This window comes from Lepisma saccharinum, chromosome 21 (genome assembly GCF_977018435.1).
Source record: "Lepisma saccharinum chromosome 21, izLepSacc3.1, whole genome shotgun sequence".
Lineage (NCBI taxonomy): Eukaryota > Metazoa > Arthropoda > Insecta > Zygentoma > Lepismatidae > Lepisma > Lepisma saccharinum.
The window spans coordinates 63,915,294-63,931,457 of NC_139249.1; the positions used below are offsets into that span (position 1 = coordinate 63,915,294).

General features: G+C 37.1%; 1 protein-coding gene across 2 annotated transcripts; it reads right to left on the reverse strand.

The window, feature by feature from the left end:
- Positions 1 to 3,269: 3,269 nt before the first annotated feature.
- LOC146004055 (uncharacterized) lies at positions 3,270 to 14,081 on the reverse strand. 2 transcript variants are annotated; one of them, XM_083142667.1, is made up of 4 exons: positions 13,998 to 14,081; positions 9,993 to 10,065; positions 7,890 to 8,110; positions 3,270 to 5,093 (listed from the first exon to the last, which is right to left on the reverse strand). In XM_083142667.1, the coding sequence occupies exons 2-4, from the start codon at positions 10,048 to 10,050 to the stop codon at positions 4,974 to 4,976; spliced, it is 399 nt and encodes a 132-aa protein (XP_082998793.1). In that variant the 5' UTR covers positions 10,051 to 10,065; positions 13,998 to 14,081; the 3' UTR covers positions 3,270 to 4,973. The 2 variants fall into 2 exon arrangements, with proteins under 2 accessions (XP_082998793.1, XP_082998794.1); XM_083142668.1 differs by having other exon boundaries at positions 9,993 to 10,059; positions 13,998 to 14,079.
- Between the last annotated feature and the right edge of the window lie 2,083 nt (positions 14,082 to 16,164).

Sequence of the window (16,164 nt, forward strand, 5' to 3'; positions counted from 1 at the left end):
TCACAGATTATAGACAGAGGTGACAGGAGTGATATTGGTCTGTATGATGTAGCACTATTTTTATCTCCAGATTTGTGAATGGGTACAACGTTGGCTTTCTTGAACATCTGAGGAAACACGCCTTCAGAGAACCACCTATTTAGCAAGAGAAAGAGAGAGAGAGGATGAGCCAAGAAGTCGGCAGTGTTAGGAGGAAAATCGTGGGAATTTCATCTGGTCCTAAAGAGCGGTATATGGGTAATGAGGCAAGGAGAGATTTAACTTCTTGAGAAGAGGTTTTGATAGTGGAGAGAGAGTGTGAACAGACAGACTGCACGTCGGGGAGGGGGTTGGTTGTAACATGCGAGGTGAAGTTTTCGTGAAAGTAACTGTTGAATAAGTGCACTATTTTATATCCACAGGCTGATTCCGATTTGTACTTGATTTCCATGGGGATGCGTGATTTTTGCTTTCTTGAATTTAGCAATGTAAAGAATTTCCTTGGATTGGTAAGGTACTGTGCTGTTACGTTGTCTACGTAGTCCTTGTATTTCTTCCTAAGCAAATATTTGGAGTGACGTCTGATGCTACAGAAGGTTTGGTGTGTATGTACATTAGGGCTATGTTTCCACAGACTCCAAGGCTTCATTTTTGTTTTTTAACACCAGGAGAACTTCATTGTCGAACCACACCGGATATTTTGTAGATTTCGGTGTCCTGGTCTGCACGAAGTCGTTAATCACGGCGTGCAGTACGTCCACAAACATCTCCACTGATTTGTTGACGTCATCATCCTGCACCAGACACCGAGGGTAGAAATGAAGAGCTCGGCGAATGTCCTCTCAGGGTGCATTCCGCCACAGGCGATAAGGCTGCTCTTGCGGTCGAGACTTTCTCTTCTCCAGGGGGCAGGTACACAAGGACATCTAGCGAGTCGTGGACCGATGGTAAAATGTTTCTCTCCGGGGTTATTTCTGGATCAGGCAGTGTTGCCAGGACGTATGTGCCATTCACGAATGTGTCCATGAACCATTGGTCAGCCGGGCAGTTTGGAGTACCAGACGTGGGGGTGTTCCAATGGATGGAAAGGTTAAAATCGCCAAAAAGCATTATGTCACCACACATTAAGGCTGCCAAGACTGAATCCCTGTAAGCTTCTAGAATTTGCACGGGAGAGTTTTTGTTTGGTCGATAATACAAGCCAATTAAAATTTTCCTACCTTTTTCCATGTTAAGTTCAACCCACACGATTTCACAATCACGGTTCAGATCCTTTCCAATTTTGCTTTTCCACTTCACATTTACGCACACCATCACACCCCCTCCCCTTCCAACAGACCGATCCTTTCGGAAAATATTGAAGTGATTCGCAACAGGCAGTTCATTGTCTGGAACAGTATCGTTCAGCCAGGTCTCCGTAAACACCAAGCAATCACAGTTCAACAGCTCTGTCAAATGAGTAGTGCAGTCGGTGAGTTTATTTTTTATGCTTTGAGCATTTTGGTAGTAAACTGAGAGGGAGGTGGAGTTCCGTTGGATGGGCCCGGGATTCAGATGGACTTCACCACACTGGAGCGCGAGGCACAGGAAGTGACGGTAGCTGGCGAGGGTTGTTGACTTACCTCGAGGGTGCGGATCCCGTTGTACCGGCGGCCGAGACATGACTGCAGAGAGCTCGGGAACGATTTGAATGGCTGCAACAAAGTAACTTCTGTAACCAAGTACCCAGTTGGTGATCACAGGAACCCTAGCCCACAACTTCACAGTTTCATGACGTTGAATTACACAAATGGCACAAAACACTACAAGAACACAGGCTTAACTTGAGGAGCGAAGAAACGTACTCCGTCTACCATCCGCCATCTTGATTCTTGATATATAAGTACTAAAGACAAAGCAACAAACATTAGATATAGTCGACACGCTAGGTTCGTTAACGACCGACTGGCTTTGGAGTCCACGGAGCACGCCCCCAGCTGCAACAATCACATTCACCGCACAGTGTTGCCACACATCTACTCTCCACATACTCTACGCCACCTTGTCCCTCCCCGGACTAGCACCTTCCCACGGTCTCCACATTGAAGTTGCAAAGTACGGCAACAGCGTATCCGGAGTCATGTGACTGAGACTCCACGTGGAGTAGACGAGCAAATTGACAGCTGCGCCCATTGGCTGAAGGTTGAGTGTGATTGGACGAAAACAACTAGCCCGCTGTTTATCCCCACCCACGTTTGTGGCGGCGGATTTCTTCAGTTCTTGGACGTCAACCAAGTAAACGCGTGGACTTTACGTATGTTCAATAATTTATTATGTGTGTGTGTGTGTGTGTGTGTGTATGTATATATATATATAATTGTTCTTATTTGTATTGATTTGTAATCCTTTTCATGTTTTCATTTTCTTTTAATGTATACCCTTTATTCCATTGTATTGTATTAATACCCCAGACAAGGGTATGTTGTAAGAACAGCCCTAGAAGCCGAAACACGCCCTCTCTAATAAAGACTATATTATTATTATTATTATTATTTATATTATTATTATTATGACAACAAGTTCGGTATACAACACTTGCTTACAACACTTCTATTTTGCTTCACATACATACAACTCCTTGAAAGTACGAAAACCTAGGTAATGAACATCATTAGTTTGTAGTAGTAAAGAACAAAATAAATACACAAGTACGTACTAATGTTTAGGGCGAACTCACAAAGTCAACAATATTAGAAAAGTTTCTTCCTTTATTTAAAGACAAGTATACATTATTGAATATATAAATAGACAAATAGGAAACGTTGTTTTACAAAAGTAATAAATATATAATATAAATAAATATGGGTATAAAAAAGGGTAAAAATCTCACAGATTCGGTTATGAATCAAGTGTATAAATTTCCAAAACTTTTAATTGCTGAATAAAAAAAAATACACTCCCTCAAAACCTTTCTTTGGAATGTGATTCTGTAAGAGTAATTGAGTTAGAGTCCCAGGTAGCTTATTACAGATACTAATATTGGAGAGTAAGTTTGTGCAGTTATCATTAATTAAAACAAATTCATGTATTATTACATATATGTAATTGCACAGTTATTTTTGAGATGCATAAATGAAAATTGTCAAGGATATCAAAATAGTGGATATTCGGTCTTTTGATTAGCATACGCTGAAATATGATTCTCTAAATTTAATATCTTATTGAATGTCTATTTTACTTATATTTTCATTTCATTCTTTGTACGATATTTCATTTGGATTTATTTTCCTAATTGGAACTACCCTCGAGCGCATGTTCATTGCTTCAAAATATTGACTAATAAGCTGGTGAAATATTTAATATTCGAGAAATATTTATGTTTCGTTTCTTTCTAATTTGCAATGAGTAATTTTTACATACAACAGAAGAAGCTACAATGTTACTGTAACTTTATTTCATCTACTTTTATAGAGATTTGGAAAAAAATTGCGATCGGTTAATAATGCAATATTCATGAATTATGCATTACACAATTTTCAAATTTGCTGAATGTTTGAAAGCACAATTGAAATTTATTATTGTATGAAGTAAACTTAACAATGTTATTTTTCCAATAAATACCTAGAATTAATACACAACTTCGGAATTTCACAACATTTTGCAATAAATGAGCACATAAATTCTAATGTAAACATTATTACAAAATAAATAAATAAAAACATAGATAAATGAGTTAAACGCGGGTTTGACATAACATTTTGCACAGTGTCCGCGCTCGTACATTACATTCGTCCATCTCAAATAACCAGTGGCGATATCCTCTCAAACAATACTTTAGACTTACTTCCACCCTCAAATCGTGCAGTTTAGACAAAATTGAAATCTTGAAGCTTGAATAATTTCTTCAAAATTATTATTATTGAACCCTTTTTGAGTTATGTGAATTCAATTAGAAAATCTCAACAGTATGCTCCAGACATAATAAATTTGTGGTTTATATCTATACCATACCAAATTCTCACATCGTAACAATAAATTAATTTGTTCTCTTTGCCACTACTTACTTATGGTCAGAAACACCAAATATAAAAACTATAAAACCAACGAATGATTTCAAGCATATTAGATGATCGCACAATAGGCACTGTACATTTACAAGAAAATGGGTTATGCCTTTGTATTATATTCTTAAGTGATTTTTTGGCAAATGTATTTATACAATACTGATTTAGGAGTCTAGAAACTTCAAGTGCATATTATGCACAATTATAGTTATAAACTAGCAGTCTCATACGAATAAAATACCAAGTTTGAAATGTATGACGCTTGTGAGATCAGTCATATAGAGAAACGAATTATGATATAGCGACAACATAAGTCATTCCAATATAGGACTGGAAAATCTATGGAAGCTGGACATACAGTGTAAATTAGAGGAACCATTAAAGATACAAATATAGTAGTTTCATACATAAAGTGCATCAACACAATGTTTATGATATGTAGCGAGTACATCAGATAACTGAATGTCCAGAGAATCTTAAGAAAAAGGCCATATCAAAAATAATGGTAGTAATGCCACATTTGTGTGTAGTAATACCAAGGCTGGTTTGGATGGATGACGTTGAGTATTAGTACATTATGAAAGTTAGAAGCTGCAAAATATGAATTTTGGAAACTGGTTGGTTGGTGGTAAAAGTTCACCAGAAGCTGCACAGAGACAAAAATATCCATGCAGCTTACTCTAAAATCTTATCCATTGGCAATATGTACCCTAATACTACCCAAGAACAAACAGATAGTATGATTGCTGCGACTTTCTTTCCAGAGACCTTACAAACAATTTCATTACTAAGAATGATAATGATTGGGAAGTCGGTTTCCTCAAGAGGTTCAGGTCTCCAAGAACATTGTAAAAGATCCTCTTCTCATGAGCCTGTCGCTTGCGTCCTCGCGTCGACCACTTCCCTGACAGAGAGCATTAAAAGCCATTTGAATGCTTCGGTCGTTCTTCTTCACACATGGAGCACGTACTCGTAAGCTGGAGGGGGTGTTTCCGGCACCTTCGCCTTCAAAGCCTCCTCATATGATGGAGGAAAATCGATGATCAAGGCCGGATATTCTTCCTCGTCTTCCTAAAGAACAATACATGATATAAGAATATATTGTAGGAGAAGACTATGAAATAGTTTGACAAAATGGCATATTAATGTATACGTAGAAACCAAATTCATAATATTATTCATGTTTTTTTAAAAAATCTTAAAATAAATTGAGGTCTATTTCAAGGCCAAAGAGATCCACATAAGCTTTCATTGAGGACAGAAGTTGTAGAACAAAAAAATATATAAACTATTAAGACAATTGAATTAACGCTTATGAACTGAATTTATAACAGTACCAATGTTATAACCTTGGACGTCATATGCTTATTAGCTTATTGCTTGTGGAGACCACAGGAAAATAACGTGCTTTGTCCATTTTTAGTCAAATTGAGGTTATCAAATAGCTCTGTGAAGGGTGTTTCTAATTGGGAATTGTACAAGAATAGAACGTGCTCTTTCCATCCATTGCAAAGAGGTTTTGGTTGCTTAAACAGGGAAAGAACATGATCAGAACAAGGAAATAACGTGCTCTCCTGTAAAATCAAGAAAATGGACAAAGCACATTCTTTCCCTGTGGTCTTCATACGTGTATCATGAACATTCAGAACTTGTGGGTGCTATCCGGTTAAAACATTTTCGTATATTTCTGGTTTATCTCAAATCTGTTTTCTCAGTTACAATTCTTATATTATTTACTTGGTTTTCCTCTCCATCCATATGAAAATAATTACATCAGGTTATATGATGAAATCATTAAATAAACCAAGAAATACACTTCACTGCAATGTTGCTGTGACATTTTTTACTTAATTATTGGATGTAGTGAATGTGGTACTTGAATAATTTCCAGTTGGGTGGGGATTATAGTAACTACACTTGAAACATCAGAGTCGGTGACGGCGATTAGGTGGGGCCACTTTTGCCCCGGCACTTTGCTAAACTTTATCTACAAAGGAAAACATACTGCCTTTGCCCCCTAGGAATGGCACGTTGCCCCCCGGTTTTGGAACCAAATCGCCGCCACTGATTAGAGTAGTATATTCTCCCCCAAGAATCAAAAAAATGGTGAGGAAAGGAGGTATGCAGCAACGAAATGCCCCTTCAAGTACCACCCCGGATGTTCTGCATTTACCAACATATTAGTATGTTTCCTGGTGTTGACATCGGTGTTTGGAACACGAATGTTTATGCCGTTCAAATATTCTCAGTAATGTTATTTGAACCTGACCATAGGCGCACGGGGTGTGGAAGTTCCCCATCTAATGTTCTCACTTGGAAATTTAGTGTAAAGAAACCTTACCGTTGTTATTTATGAATAAATGGTTTTTGAAATGATGTCTTATGTACACTTTGTGCACAGTAAGACTAATCGGGACTGAACCTACAGTTTAAAGTGGGATCCGAACCACTGTGCGATATGCCTCCACCAGGTATCGAACCCGGGACCCCTTGATTACAAGGCGACTACGTTATTACCGCCGTTATTAAACAATATTATGCTCTTTAGAAAACTCAGTATTATCAAGACGACGGAAGTTCCAAGCAACTATGGAGGGGCAGGAAGAAGCATTATTTCCTATGAAATTAAACTATCCAACTTCGTTCTGTAGCAAATTACTTGTTATTAGCACTCCCATATACTGTACTTTATTCGGTAATTGTGTTACCTATATGTGTTTGAAGAATAAATCGCCCATACATTGGAAATCAGTAGAAGTGATTGGGTGACAAAAGTGTGGAGGGGGGCCAAGGACAATTTACTTTTTCTTTGTAGCCAAGGCTTAGCATTAAGAGGCAAAAAGTGTGGGGGAACTGGCTCCCAACGCCTCCCTAATCGCTGTTACTTTTGGAAATGAAGAAATGATGTGAAGTAGTTTTAAATTTGCTGTACGAAAACATGTTTATATATAAAATAGTCTCTGAATCACAGAGAAGTGAAATAAAGGAAGGGGGCAAAGAACATTTGTGTCAAATTTGAATTCTTCTAATATGTAGTGATTTTAGGACACATTCTATGTACCTGTTTCATGCCCATCAATACAATAAAACAGTGAGATGGAATCAGGTTTTTCTTTCTCCGATTGAACTTTCTGCAAGACTTTGGCCCCCCTTAATCAGAGGGTCTACGCACGCCTATGAACGTGATTTATACATATGGCAAAATGAAGAGAAAATAACACGTATAACTAACTGAGAGTTGCTTACAAATCAGATTTAGATACCATGTCACATCATTATTAAAATACTGTAATTGTATCTGCAAAACGAGATACAGTAGAATACAGGTTATTTCTGCCATAGAGTGGTAAATTAACGAATCTAAAGTTTGATTCTTAATTTTATGTGGATTAGCGTTCCCTTCCCAAACAATTTTACTTTCTGGTCAAGCTTTTAACTTTCTGTTCGCCATGGCTGACCAGTAGTAACTAAAAAACCTTATCTGAAGGAACCGCTGTTCTGTGATGATTATGTTCTCGCAACTCGAGACCGAGCGCCGCCTATCCTGCGTCGTACTTAAAACTCGCCTTGCGTTTTTGTAACGACAAGCTGTGACATTGTTGTAGCTTGGTTACGTACACTGAATTAGTATAAATGCATTACACAAATAAGGTTTAATTAACTCGTTTGTAAATTATATTTGGCCGGGACGTACAGTAATTTACTATAAGATAGAATTAAGCTAAACTGAGTTACGTCTCAACTGTATACACACACCTACAGAGCAGTCATCGCAACACGCTGCAAAGCTACAGATCCCAGGTTCGAACCCTGTTCAAATCATTGATGTATCGTTGTGATTATCAAATATGCAGAACGTTTACTCACGTCGTGCTCGATGACGGGGTCCCGCCTCTCGCACATCAAAAGGAAGACCATGATGACGGTGAGAAGCACGAAGAACACGCAGAAGGCGATGAGAACGTTTCCGAGCAACGTGACGTCAGAGATTGTCGTTACGCTTACGATGGCTACGATGAAAATGGTGATGAAGAAGATGTACACTCGCCCCATGGTGTTCATGGTGTATTTCCACACAGAATCTGCACCTGGAACACAAATTACTTTTATATTAATAAGAGGTCATCAACTCTGCAATGTCCAATCAGCAACCTGACTGAAGACTACAGCAGAATAGGTTGGTTCATTTATTAAATAGTAAGGTTTCCTGATGTTTTACAAGAATTCTATCTCGATCGTTATGTAGTATGAGGCAAAACCATACCCTTTTCTAAAATCTAAATTACATTAATTGTGGCTGCGCCAATCAAATTTGCTAAGTGTTTGAAAGAACAATTGAAATTTATTATTATACACTCCACACAAAAAGTTTGGAATATTATTATTTTAGACACAACAAATTTGGAATATTATCATATTAGGCAATAGGTGATATGTACGGTGGGAGATGTCGGTGAAGAGACGAGAATGTCCACCAGACAGATACCATGCGTTGTTGAATTTATATTGTCTAATATAAAAATATTCCAATTTTTTTGTGAGGAGTTTATAAAGTTAAGAATAAGGGACTGACGCTAATTTGTTGTTTTCACGACAATGATAAGCAAGAAGGAAACAAAAAGTGTCTAAGGGACAGCAGAATATGTGGAAGATAAGTACTAATTACTAAAAGCCATGGACAAAGCTTGGCAAAAATACTTCATCAGATAATGTTATATATTTAAACGAAATCTTCGAAGTCATTTAAAAATGTACTAGAAAATTGGCAATAGTAAAAATTCAAACTAGGGCTTTGAACCGATACTCATACTGATGCTGATACTTTTACTGATTCCCACAGATACCGGTACCAATGATTGAAAATTGTAACAATTAAACGTCCTAAAAACACTAAGGTTGCTGACCAAGGCAGTTTATTAAGACTTTAATATACTTTACATGTACCGTTCCTACCGTCTCTCAGGGTCTTTCTCAGACGAATAACTAAATTAAAATGATGGAATACACAAACAGAAAGTATTTATACACATAGCAGGATGTCTAGACCCACAAAAATACAAAAAATACATCATGTTGACAGTAAGTATTTATAAACAGGTTAACACATACACGTCCAAATTAATGACTGTCAACATGATGTATTTTTGGTATTTTTGTGGGTCTAGACAACCAGCTATGTGTATAAATACTTTCTGTTTGTGTATTTCATCATTTTAATTTAGTTATTCGGAAGACCTTGATAGAAGGTAGAAATGTTACATGTATAGTGCTTTTAAATCTTAATAATCTGTCTTGGTCAGCAACTTCAGTGTTTTTAATATGGAAACAACGCTTAATTATATGACAAATTAAAAGTTGTTCAAAATGCTGATTAGTATTAGTGCGTCAGTATTCCAATCCAATTATAAGCATCTATTTACCAGAGTTTTCATTCGAAATATTCAGCAATTTAAACAGAATATTAAAACAACTCTTATGTAATCATAAAATATATTGGTAACAAATAGAATCTTCGAACTTTTCATAACTATTCTGAAAATATAGTATTTTTACGAACTCCGTGAAAGACCAAAATACCTGTATCGGTTAAGCCAATGGTTCCCAAAGTGTGTGCTGCGAACTTTTCCAATATTTTCACTAAAATGACACTTACTTGTTACTCAACACATGGTTTTAGGATCGGACCATCAGTATATGTTCAGAATTGTTCCAAATATGTGAACATTTGGTACTTTTTACGCATAAACTGTCTCTGAATTTGAAATATGTGTTAGTCTATAACTTAAGGCAAGTAACGTAACCACACTAACTAAGCGTTGCAAGTGTTAGATAGGTGACGTACATTCTTACTTGGGAGCCGCGAAAAATCTTGAAACACTGAGGGCGCCGTGAAACGTAAACGTTTGGGAACCCCTGGGCTAAGACCTTAGTTACAACAAAATTCTTGAAGAAATCATGTAAAGCTCTCACCTTGTGTCTCGTGTCCCTCCCCGTTCACGAATGGTTCGGCTTCTTCCAAATTGGCCATTGTTGGTTTCTTGACCTGGATAGGAAAGAGAAGACGGCTGACGTGAATGTGGAATCTTCACTAAACTATTCATTTTCACGATAATTTATTGTTACACACACGAAAAACCCCAGTAGACGCCAATAACACGGAATAGCAAATCCGTTACATTTTGGTCGAACAGACTACGTATGACGTCATCCATTTCCCTCCAGATCCATTCTTATCTTTAATGTTTACGTTTCCCCGCCAAGGTCACAGGAAGCCAATTAGTCACTGACTGAGCTCCCAAAATTAACGTTTTCCAATGAGTGTTCATTATAACCTTACTCAATGCCAATTCTTTGCTTCCCGTTGGGTTTCTATACCGCCAGCCATATTCAGTAGAAGCTTGTATTCTCACCTTCCGTTTTGTAATAAATGAAGAGAAAATATTGTTTGAGGTGGGATGAATGTGAAAACTTATGATTGAAATACTATACAAAATTAGCATACAGCGTTATTAAAGTATTAATAGCAATTAACTCTAGTTTATCCGTGCCGTACAAGACTTTCTTACTAGTCTGGCCCACACTTCTTTTATTATTAAAATTCAAGAAACCACTTTGTTATTGAATCACTGCTTCCTTTGTTGATAATTGAGGACTAAAAGTGGTAAACGTTGTAAGTGCCAAAAGCGAAAGTGTTGCGAAATCCCATCGTTCCGCACATCAGCCCATAAAAATGTTCAGACTACTGCCTCTTTACACGCCCTTTGAACTACGTACTTAGATGACTACCAGCCAGGCACATTCCACAGTTTAACGTGGAAAACGGTGTTTGAATTATTGTGGCACTTACAGCGTTTACCAATTTTAGTCTTCAAATAATATGTGTGCAGCAATTTATTAATTACAATAATTGCAAAAATTACCACCGTTAATAAGATATAATAACAAATTATTTCATGTGTGTCACACATAAATTTTACCATTCACTAAAACGCACAAAAGATATAATATTTTTTCTTTAATTCTTTTATGTTTATAAAGGTACAGTTGTTTATTAATTACCAATATTATCGTCATTACGAACCAATTTTACACTCTCACCGTAATGAGTGTCTCAAATAACAAAGATTCAAAAATGGCGCCTGATAGGGCCACCAGGTGCATGTTGCCTCCTATTTACAATAGATGAGTTTTATTAACAAAAGTAATACAGAAATATTGAGAACACCCTCTAATTTATTTTCAATTTATTATAACATTTTCACAGTTCAAAAAGTGTAAAAATTGAGCTGGTGGGCCTGGCCCCCTCTCTTGTAAACTAAGGTTAATTGACTTGTATTGACACAGTTCATTTGTGCACAAATGCAACTTGTAATTTGTATCTATCTTAATTCAAGATAAAACAATAAAATTTAAATTTGAAAGTTATTTCCTGTATGTCTAAATACTGTACTATAACATACAGCGTATGACATGTATGAGTCTTTGTGATTAATATTCCAAGTGTTATTAACGCCAAGTTGACTTTTCATTCTACTCATAGAACGCTCACGAAAAAAATAACAGGCAGAATATTAAGTTTTAACGGTTGTGTTGCAACAGTGTGAACTCCAAAGCTTTTCCCTGTGCTTTTACTATGTAAAAGAAACTCCCCTCGCTTTCTCTCTGCTCAAAAATAAGACTCAAAATCCAAAAGAAGGTTTCTATTGTTGCGTAACCGTTAGAGAACTTCAGATAAGTAAATGACGTCTGTTTGTCAACAACCTATATAATGATTTTTTCCGATATTAGCCTTCGTGGAGGAGTGGCTAGCGTAATGAGGGCACGACAGGGATTGCCAACTGGGCAGTGGTATCTACGCCATTTGATTTAATTATTATTAATTGGCGTAGCTTTTTTGCCATTTTTGGGTAATCGCGACGATGATGATGGGTGATGATATGATGAAATTGATAAAGGGATCACAAAGATCGTCGATGCTCAAACACGCATGGCTGTTGGAACCCGGGATCCGTGGCGTCCTATAATACTGTGCTAACCACGGGAGGTCGACATGGCTCCTCGAACAATATCATTTGAAGACTACAGGGAGGGACCGTGCTTTGTCCATTTTTAGCCAAATTAAGGTAAAGGTGCTCTATGAAGGGGCTTCGTAAATAGGAATTGTACAAGAATATTGATTGAGGTGGTGTTTAAGTCCACTTTATGCACAGTAAGTCTAATCGGGACTGGACCTACAATTTAAAGTGCGATCCGAACCACTATGTGTCTCCACCGGGTATCGAACCCTCAACCCCTTGATTACAAGGCGACGACGCTACCACTGCGCCATCAGGGAGGCCAATTGTACAATAATAGAACGTGCTTTTTCCATCCATTACGAAGAGGTTTTGATATACAGGGAAAGAACATGCTCATAACAAGGAAACAACGTGCTCTCCTGTAAAAATCAAGAAAATTGACAAAACACGTTTTTTTTCCTGTGGTCTTAATTTAATAAATAGTAGTTGGCTCTAATAGCATTTATAACTATTCGCAGCAATATCTTTTACAATTACAAAACTTCTTGCCGTCTTAATGTGTAGAAGAGAAATCTGTCCTGCTATAAAAATATTCCAAGAAACTATTTGTCATTATTTCTTACTTTCAATTGAGTAATTTGCTATGGGTAGTCCAGATAAATACTATCTTCAGTACAATTATAATTATTAAAGGTTACACAAAATGTTAATAAAACATTTTAGTAGGTGTGGATAAAACATAATAGAACGCAACGATGAATTATTATTTTATAATTGAAACAATTATTCAATACTAATCATTTCATCATACCACCGAACATGAATTTCCGATTTTCAAGATTCCTTTCACATAATGTCAGTCATTAGAGGGTACATTTTTTATCACATTGTCATTGACAAATACGTAATGTACAGAAAGTAATGTTTTTTTTTAAACTTGACATGACTTACAGAAACGATTTTCTTGCAAGAAAATGTTTCTAAATCTTTACAAGAAGACAAAAATATTAGTTTAATACTATTTTCATGGAGCTCAGAGCCTTTTCCCCCCCTTCTTTTTTCAAGTTTTATTTTAGGGCTCGTTTGGGCCCCTTTGCCTCAGCCCCATCCCACAACCCGTCCTTATGGTTCTGCATGGGACACGAGATAAGTGGTTTATTTTTCACCGTTAGAGGGAGTGGTAATAAGAAGGCGCTGAATGTGTTTTGGATAGGGTGTTGAGGGGGACACCAGGCTTTGACCAATATCCCGGTTCACTACTGCAGTCCTGCTCTGAACGTAACGCGCCTCAACATCAGTTCATCTTCATCGCCGCGATTAACCCAAAACATAGAAAATACATTACATTCAAAACCAAAATATAAACAGATATATAGGAAATTACAGAGCTGCAACGCCATAATTCCAAGGACTAAAAAAACTATTAGATGTTTTTCCCGTTTTTCTCTCAATAGCTTTTTGTCATTAAAACAATCTGCGTGTGACTAGGGACTACCAACACATAATCTAATTATTGTCATTTATTGTGCTCACTGAATGAATCTCAGGGGAGGTAAAGGAGGTAAGGGGCGTGATGCTGATCACATCACCCCCACCGTGATCAAGAAAGTGTGGGGCTCTAACTCCACACCCCCTACCTGTCTTAATGGCGTGGTGCAAAGCACGTGGGAGCAATTTATTTTACTTTACTGAATGACCATTTGTAGTAGCAATGCGAAACGCATTTTGTTCTAAAATTTTCGTTCATTTACGTGAAGACATAAATAATATATGTCATGTAAAATGCTGAAGAACACATAAATTCTTATCAGTAAACACGTACTATCTTATCTGCACAAAATCAAAGGTTCAAATCTAGTTCTAAAGATAATTCAAGACACGACAAAGACCTTTAAGCGTCACAAATTTAGCTCAAAATCCCCGTCCATATCTCTAGGATAACAAAAAATATAATTACCTGTTGCTATGATCCAAAATATCGCTCACTGGAAGTGTGTGTCCCACACACGAGCTCTGAACAGTCTTCGTTGCACTCTTGCTGACAATTGCACCAGTGATGCTTCATCCACAGGAAGAATATTAAAGTGATCTTCGGTTGATGACGTCACATTTTTCTTGATAAACGCAAGCGGTTGCTATTGCGTTCTCCAGGGAGCTAAGATAAGAGTATTTCCTTATATGGAACGTCTGAAGGAGATATCGGGAATCTGAATATTACGACATTCAACGCAATTGGTGCATTTCTGCTTGTGTCGTGAATTTGTTCTACGTAAGTTTATGCAGAACAGCTTATTTATGTATTTATTTATTTATTTATTTAAAGACATGACACTACAGGCAAATGCTCACTTACAGTGTCTTGTATTATAACACTGTTTGGTACACACAATATGCAATCAGAATAATTCATAAGGTACAACACTATGATAATATGTGTTACAGTAATATAAAAATTAATATAAGATTAGATATGAAAAAGAAGTATAAAGTATTAACCTGACAGTTTGGGTTAGAACTTACACATGATAACCAAGAAAATAACCAAGGAAAAACAGATGAGCTTCACCTTACATTTATAAACGATGATATATAGATGTAATGATAGTAATTAGTAATTAGTAAATAACACAAAAAGAAAAAGAAAAAATAGGATAGACTTTTTCGCCTGTACATAAAGAGGCTGAACTACTAAACAAAGTTAAGTCTGGTGTTGGAAGTAAGTTTCAGTTTCCCTTTTGAACCTTCGAAAACTTTGGAAGATATCTATCTTATCATATGTCTTTGCAATTTCGTTATATAACCTACACATTCTCCGAGTGGGTGCCGCATTGGCTGACTTTGTTTGAGCTCTCGGTACTTGAAACAGCTCTTTCCGTGGTCTTACCTTATTATATGGTACATAAAAAGGGATTTCTGAGAGCAGCTGAGAGGAGTCTAATGAGTTGTTTAAAAGTTTATGTAAGAATAGTAACTGATGTATGTTTCTTCTATCGCCTAGGGATTGTACATTGAAGTATTTTTTAGGGTATGATAAGGAGTATATTTGGGGTAAACGCCGTTTCTTTTCAGTCCTAGGAATCAAAGGAACTTGTCTTGTACATTTTCTATTCTGCTGGTTTCATTTAGGTTTTGTGGGGACCAGACGATAGACGCGTATTCCAATTTCGACCTTACGTAGGTATTGTATAGCGTTTGGAATGTTTCTAACTTCTTAAAGTCGTTTCCCATTCTCATTATAAACACTAGGTTTCGGTACCCTTCTGCTACAATGCGGTCGATGTGTTTTCGGAAACTGTTACTTTCTTCAAACTGAACACCAAGATCTTTATAACTTGAAACTCTGTCTAACGTGTGGCCACTGATTGTGTAAGTGTGCGTGTAGGGTTGTTTCTTTCGAGTGAAAGTCATAATTTTGCATTTGTTAAAATTGAGTTTTAGTTTGTTTTTAGCGCACCATTCTACAAGATTTTCAATGTCTTTTTGCAATTCCAAGCTATCATTATCGTTCGTTATAGACTTAAATATTTTCAGGTCATCCGCGTACATGAGTATCTTGGAATGTAACAGGCATTCTGGGAGATCGTTAACAATCACAAGAAATAGCAGTGGTCCAAGGTTCGTTCCTTGCGGGACACCCGAGGAGGTCTGAAATACAGTAGACATGCTGTTATCAAGAGCTTAAGATGGTGAAGATTTTGGAGAAGTGTATCATGGTCAACAAGATCGAACACCTTTGAAAAATCAGTATAAATTACATCAACTTGCCCTTTCCCGTCCAGCATCAACTTTATAAAGTCGGAGATTTCTAATAAATTTGTTACAATGGACCGTTTAGGTATGAATCCATGCTGGTGAGGGGACAGTATCGGATGAAGGTTCCTGGAAATACATAAGATTTGTTCGAAGAGTTTTGCAGGAGTTGAAATAAGAGCGACTGGTCTATAGTTGTTGATATCAGCTTTGTCGGTGGTCTTTGGTACGGGACAGAAAGCTTCCATATTTCCGGGAAAACGCAGGTGGATAGTGAAAGGTTGAATAAGATGTCTAGCGGGTACTTAAGGCTTTCCGAGCATCCCTTTATCACGTACGGGGGGACCATATCGGGACCAACAGATCTTTCCGGT

Coding starts and splice junctions, on each gene's coding strand:
- LOC146004055 (XM_083142667.1), bottom strand. CDS start 10,050: ATGGCCAATTTGGAAGAAGCCGAACCATTCGTGAACGGGGAGGGACAC. Junction 8,111..9,992: donor GGAGGGACACGAGACACAAG/GTGAGAGCTTTA, acceptor TTTGTGTTCCAG/GTGCAGATTCTGTGTGGAAA. Junction 5,094..7,889: donor ACCCCGTCATCGAGCACGAC/GTGAGTAAACGT, acceptor ATTGTTCTTTAG/GAAGACGAGGAAGAATATCC.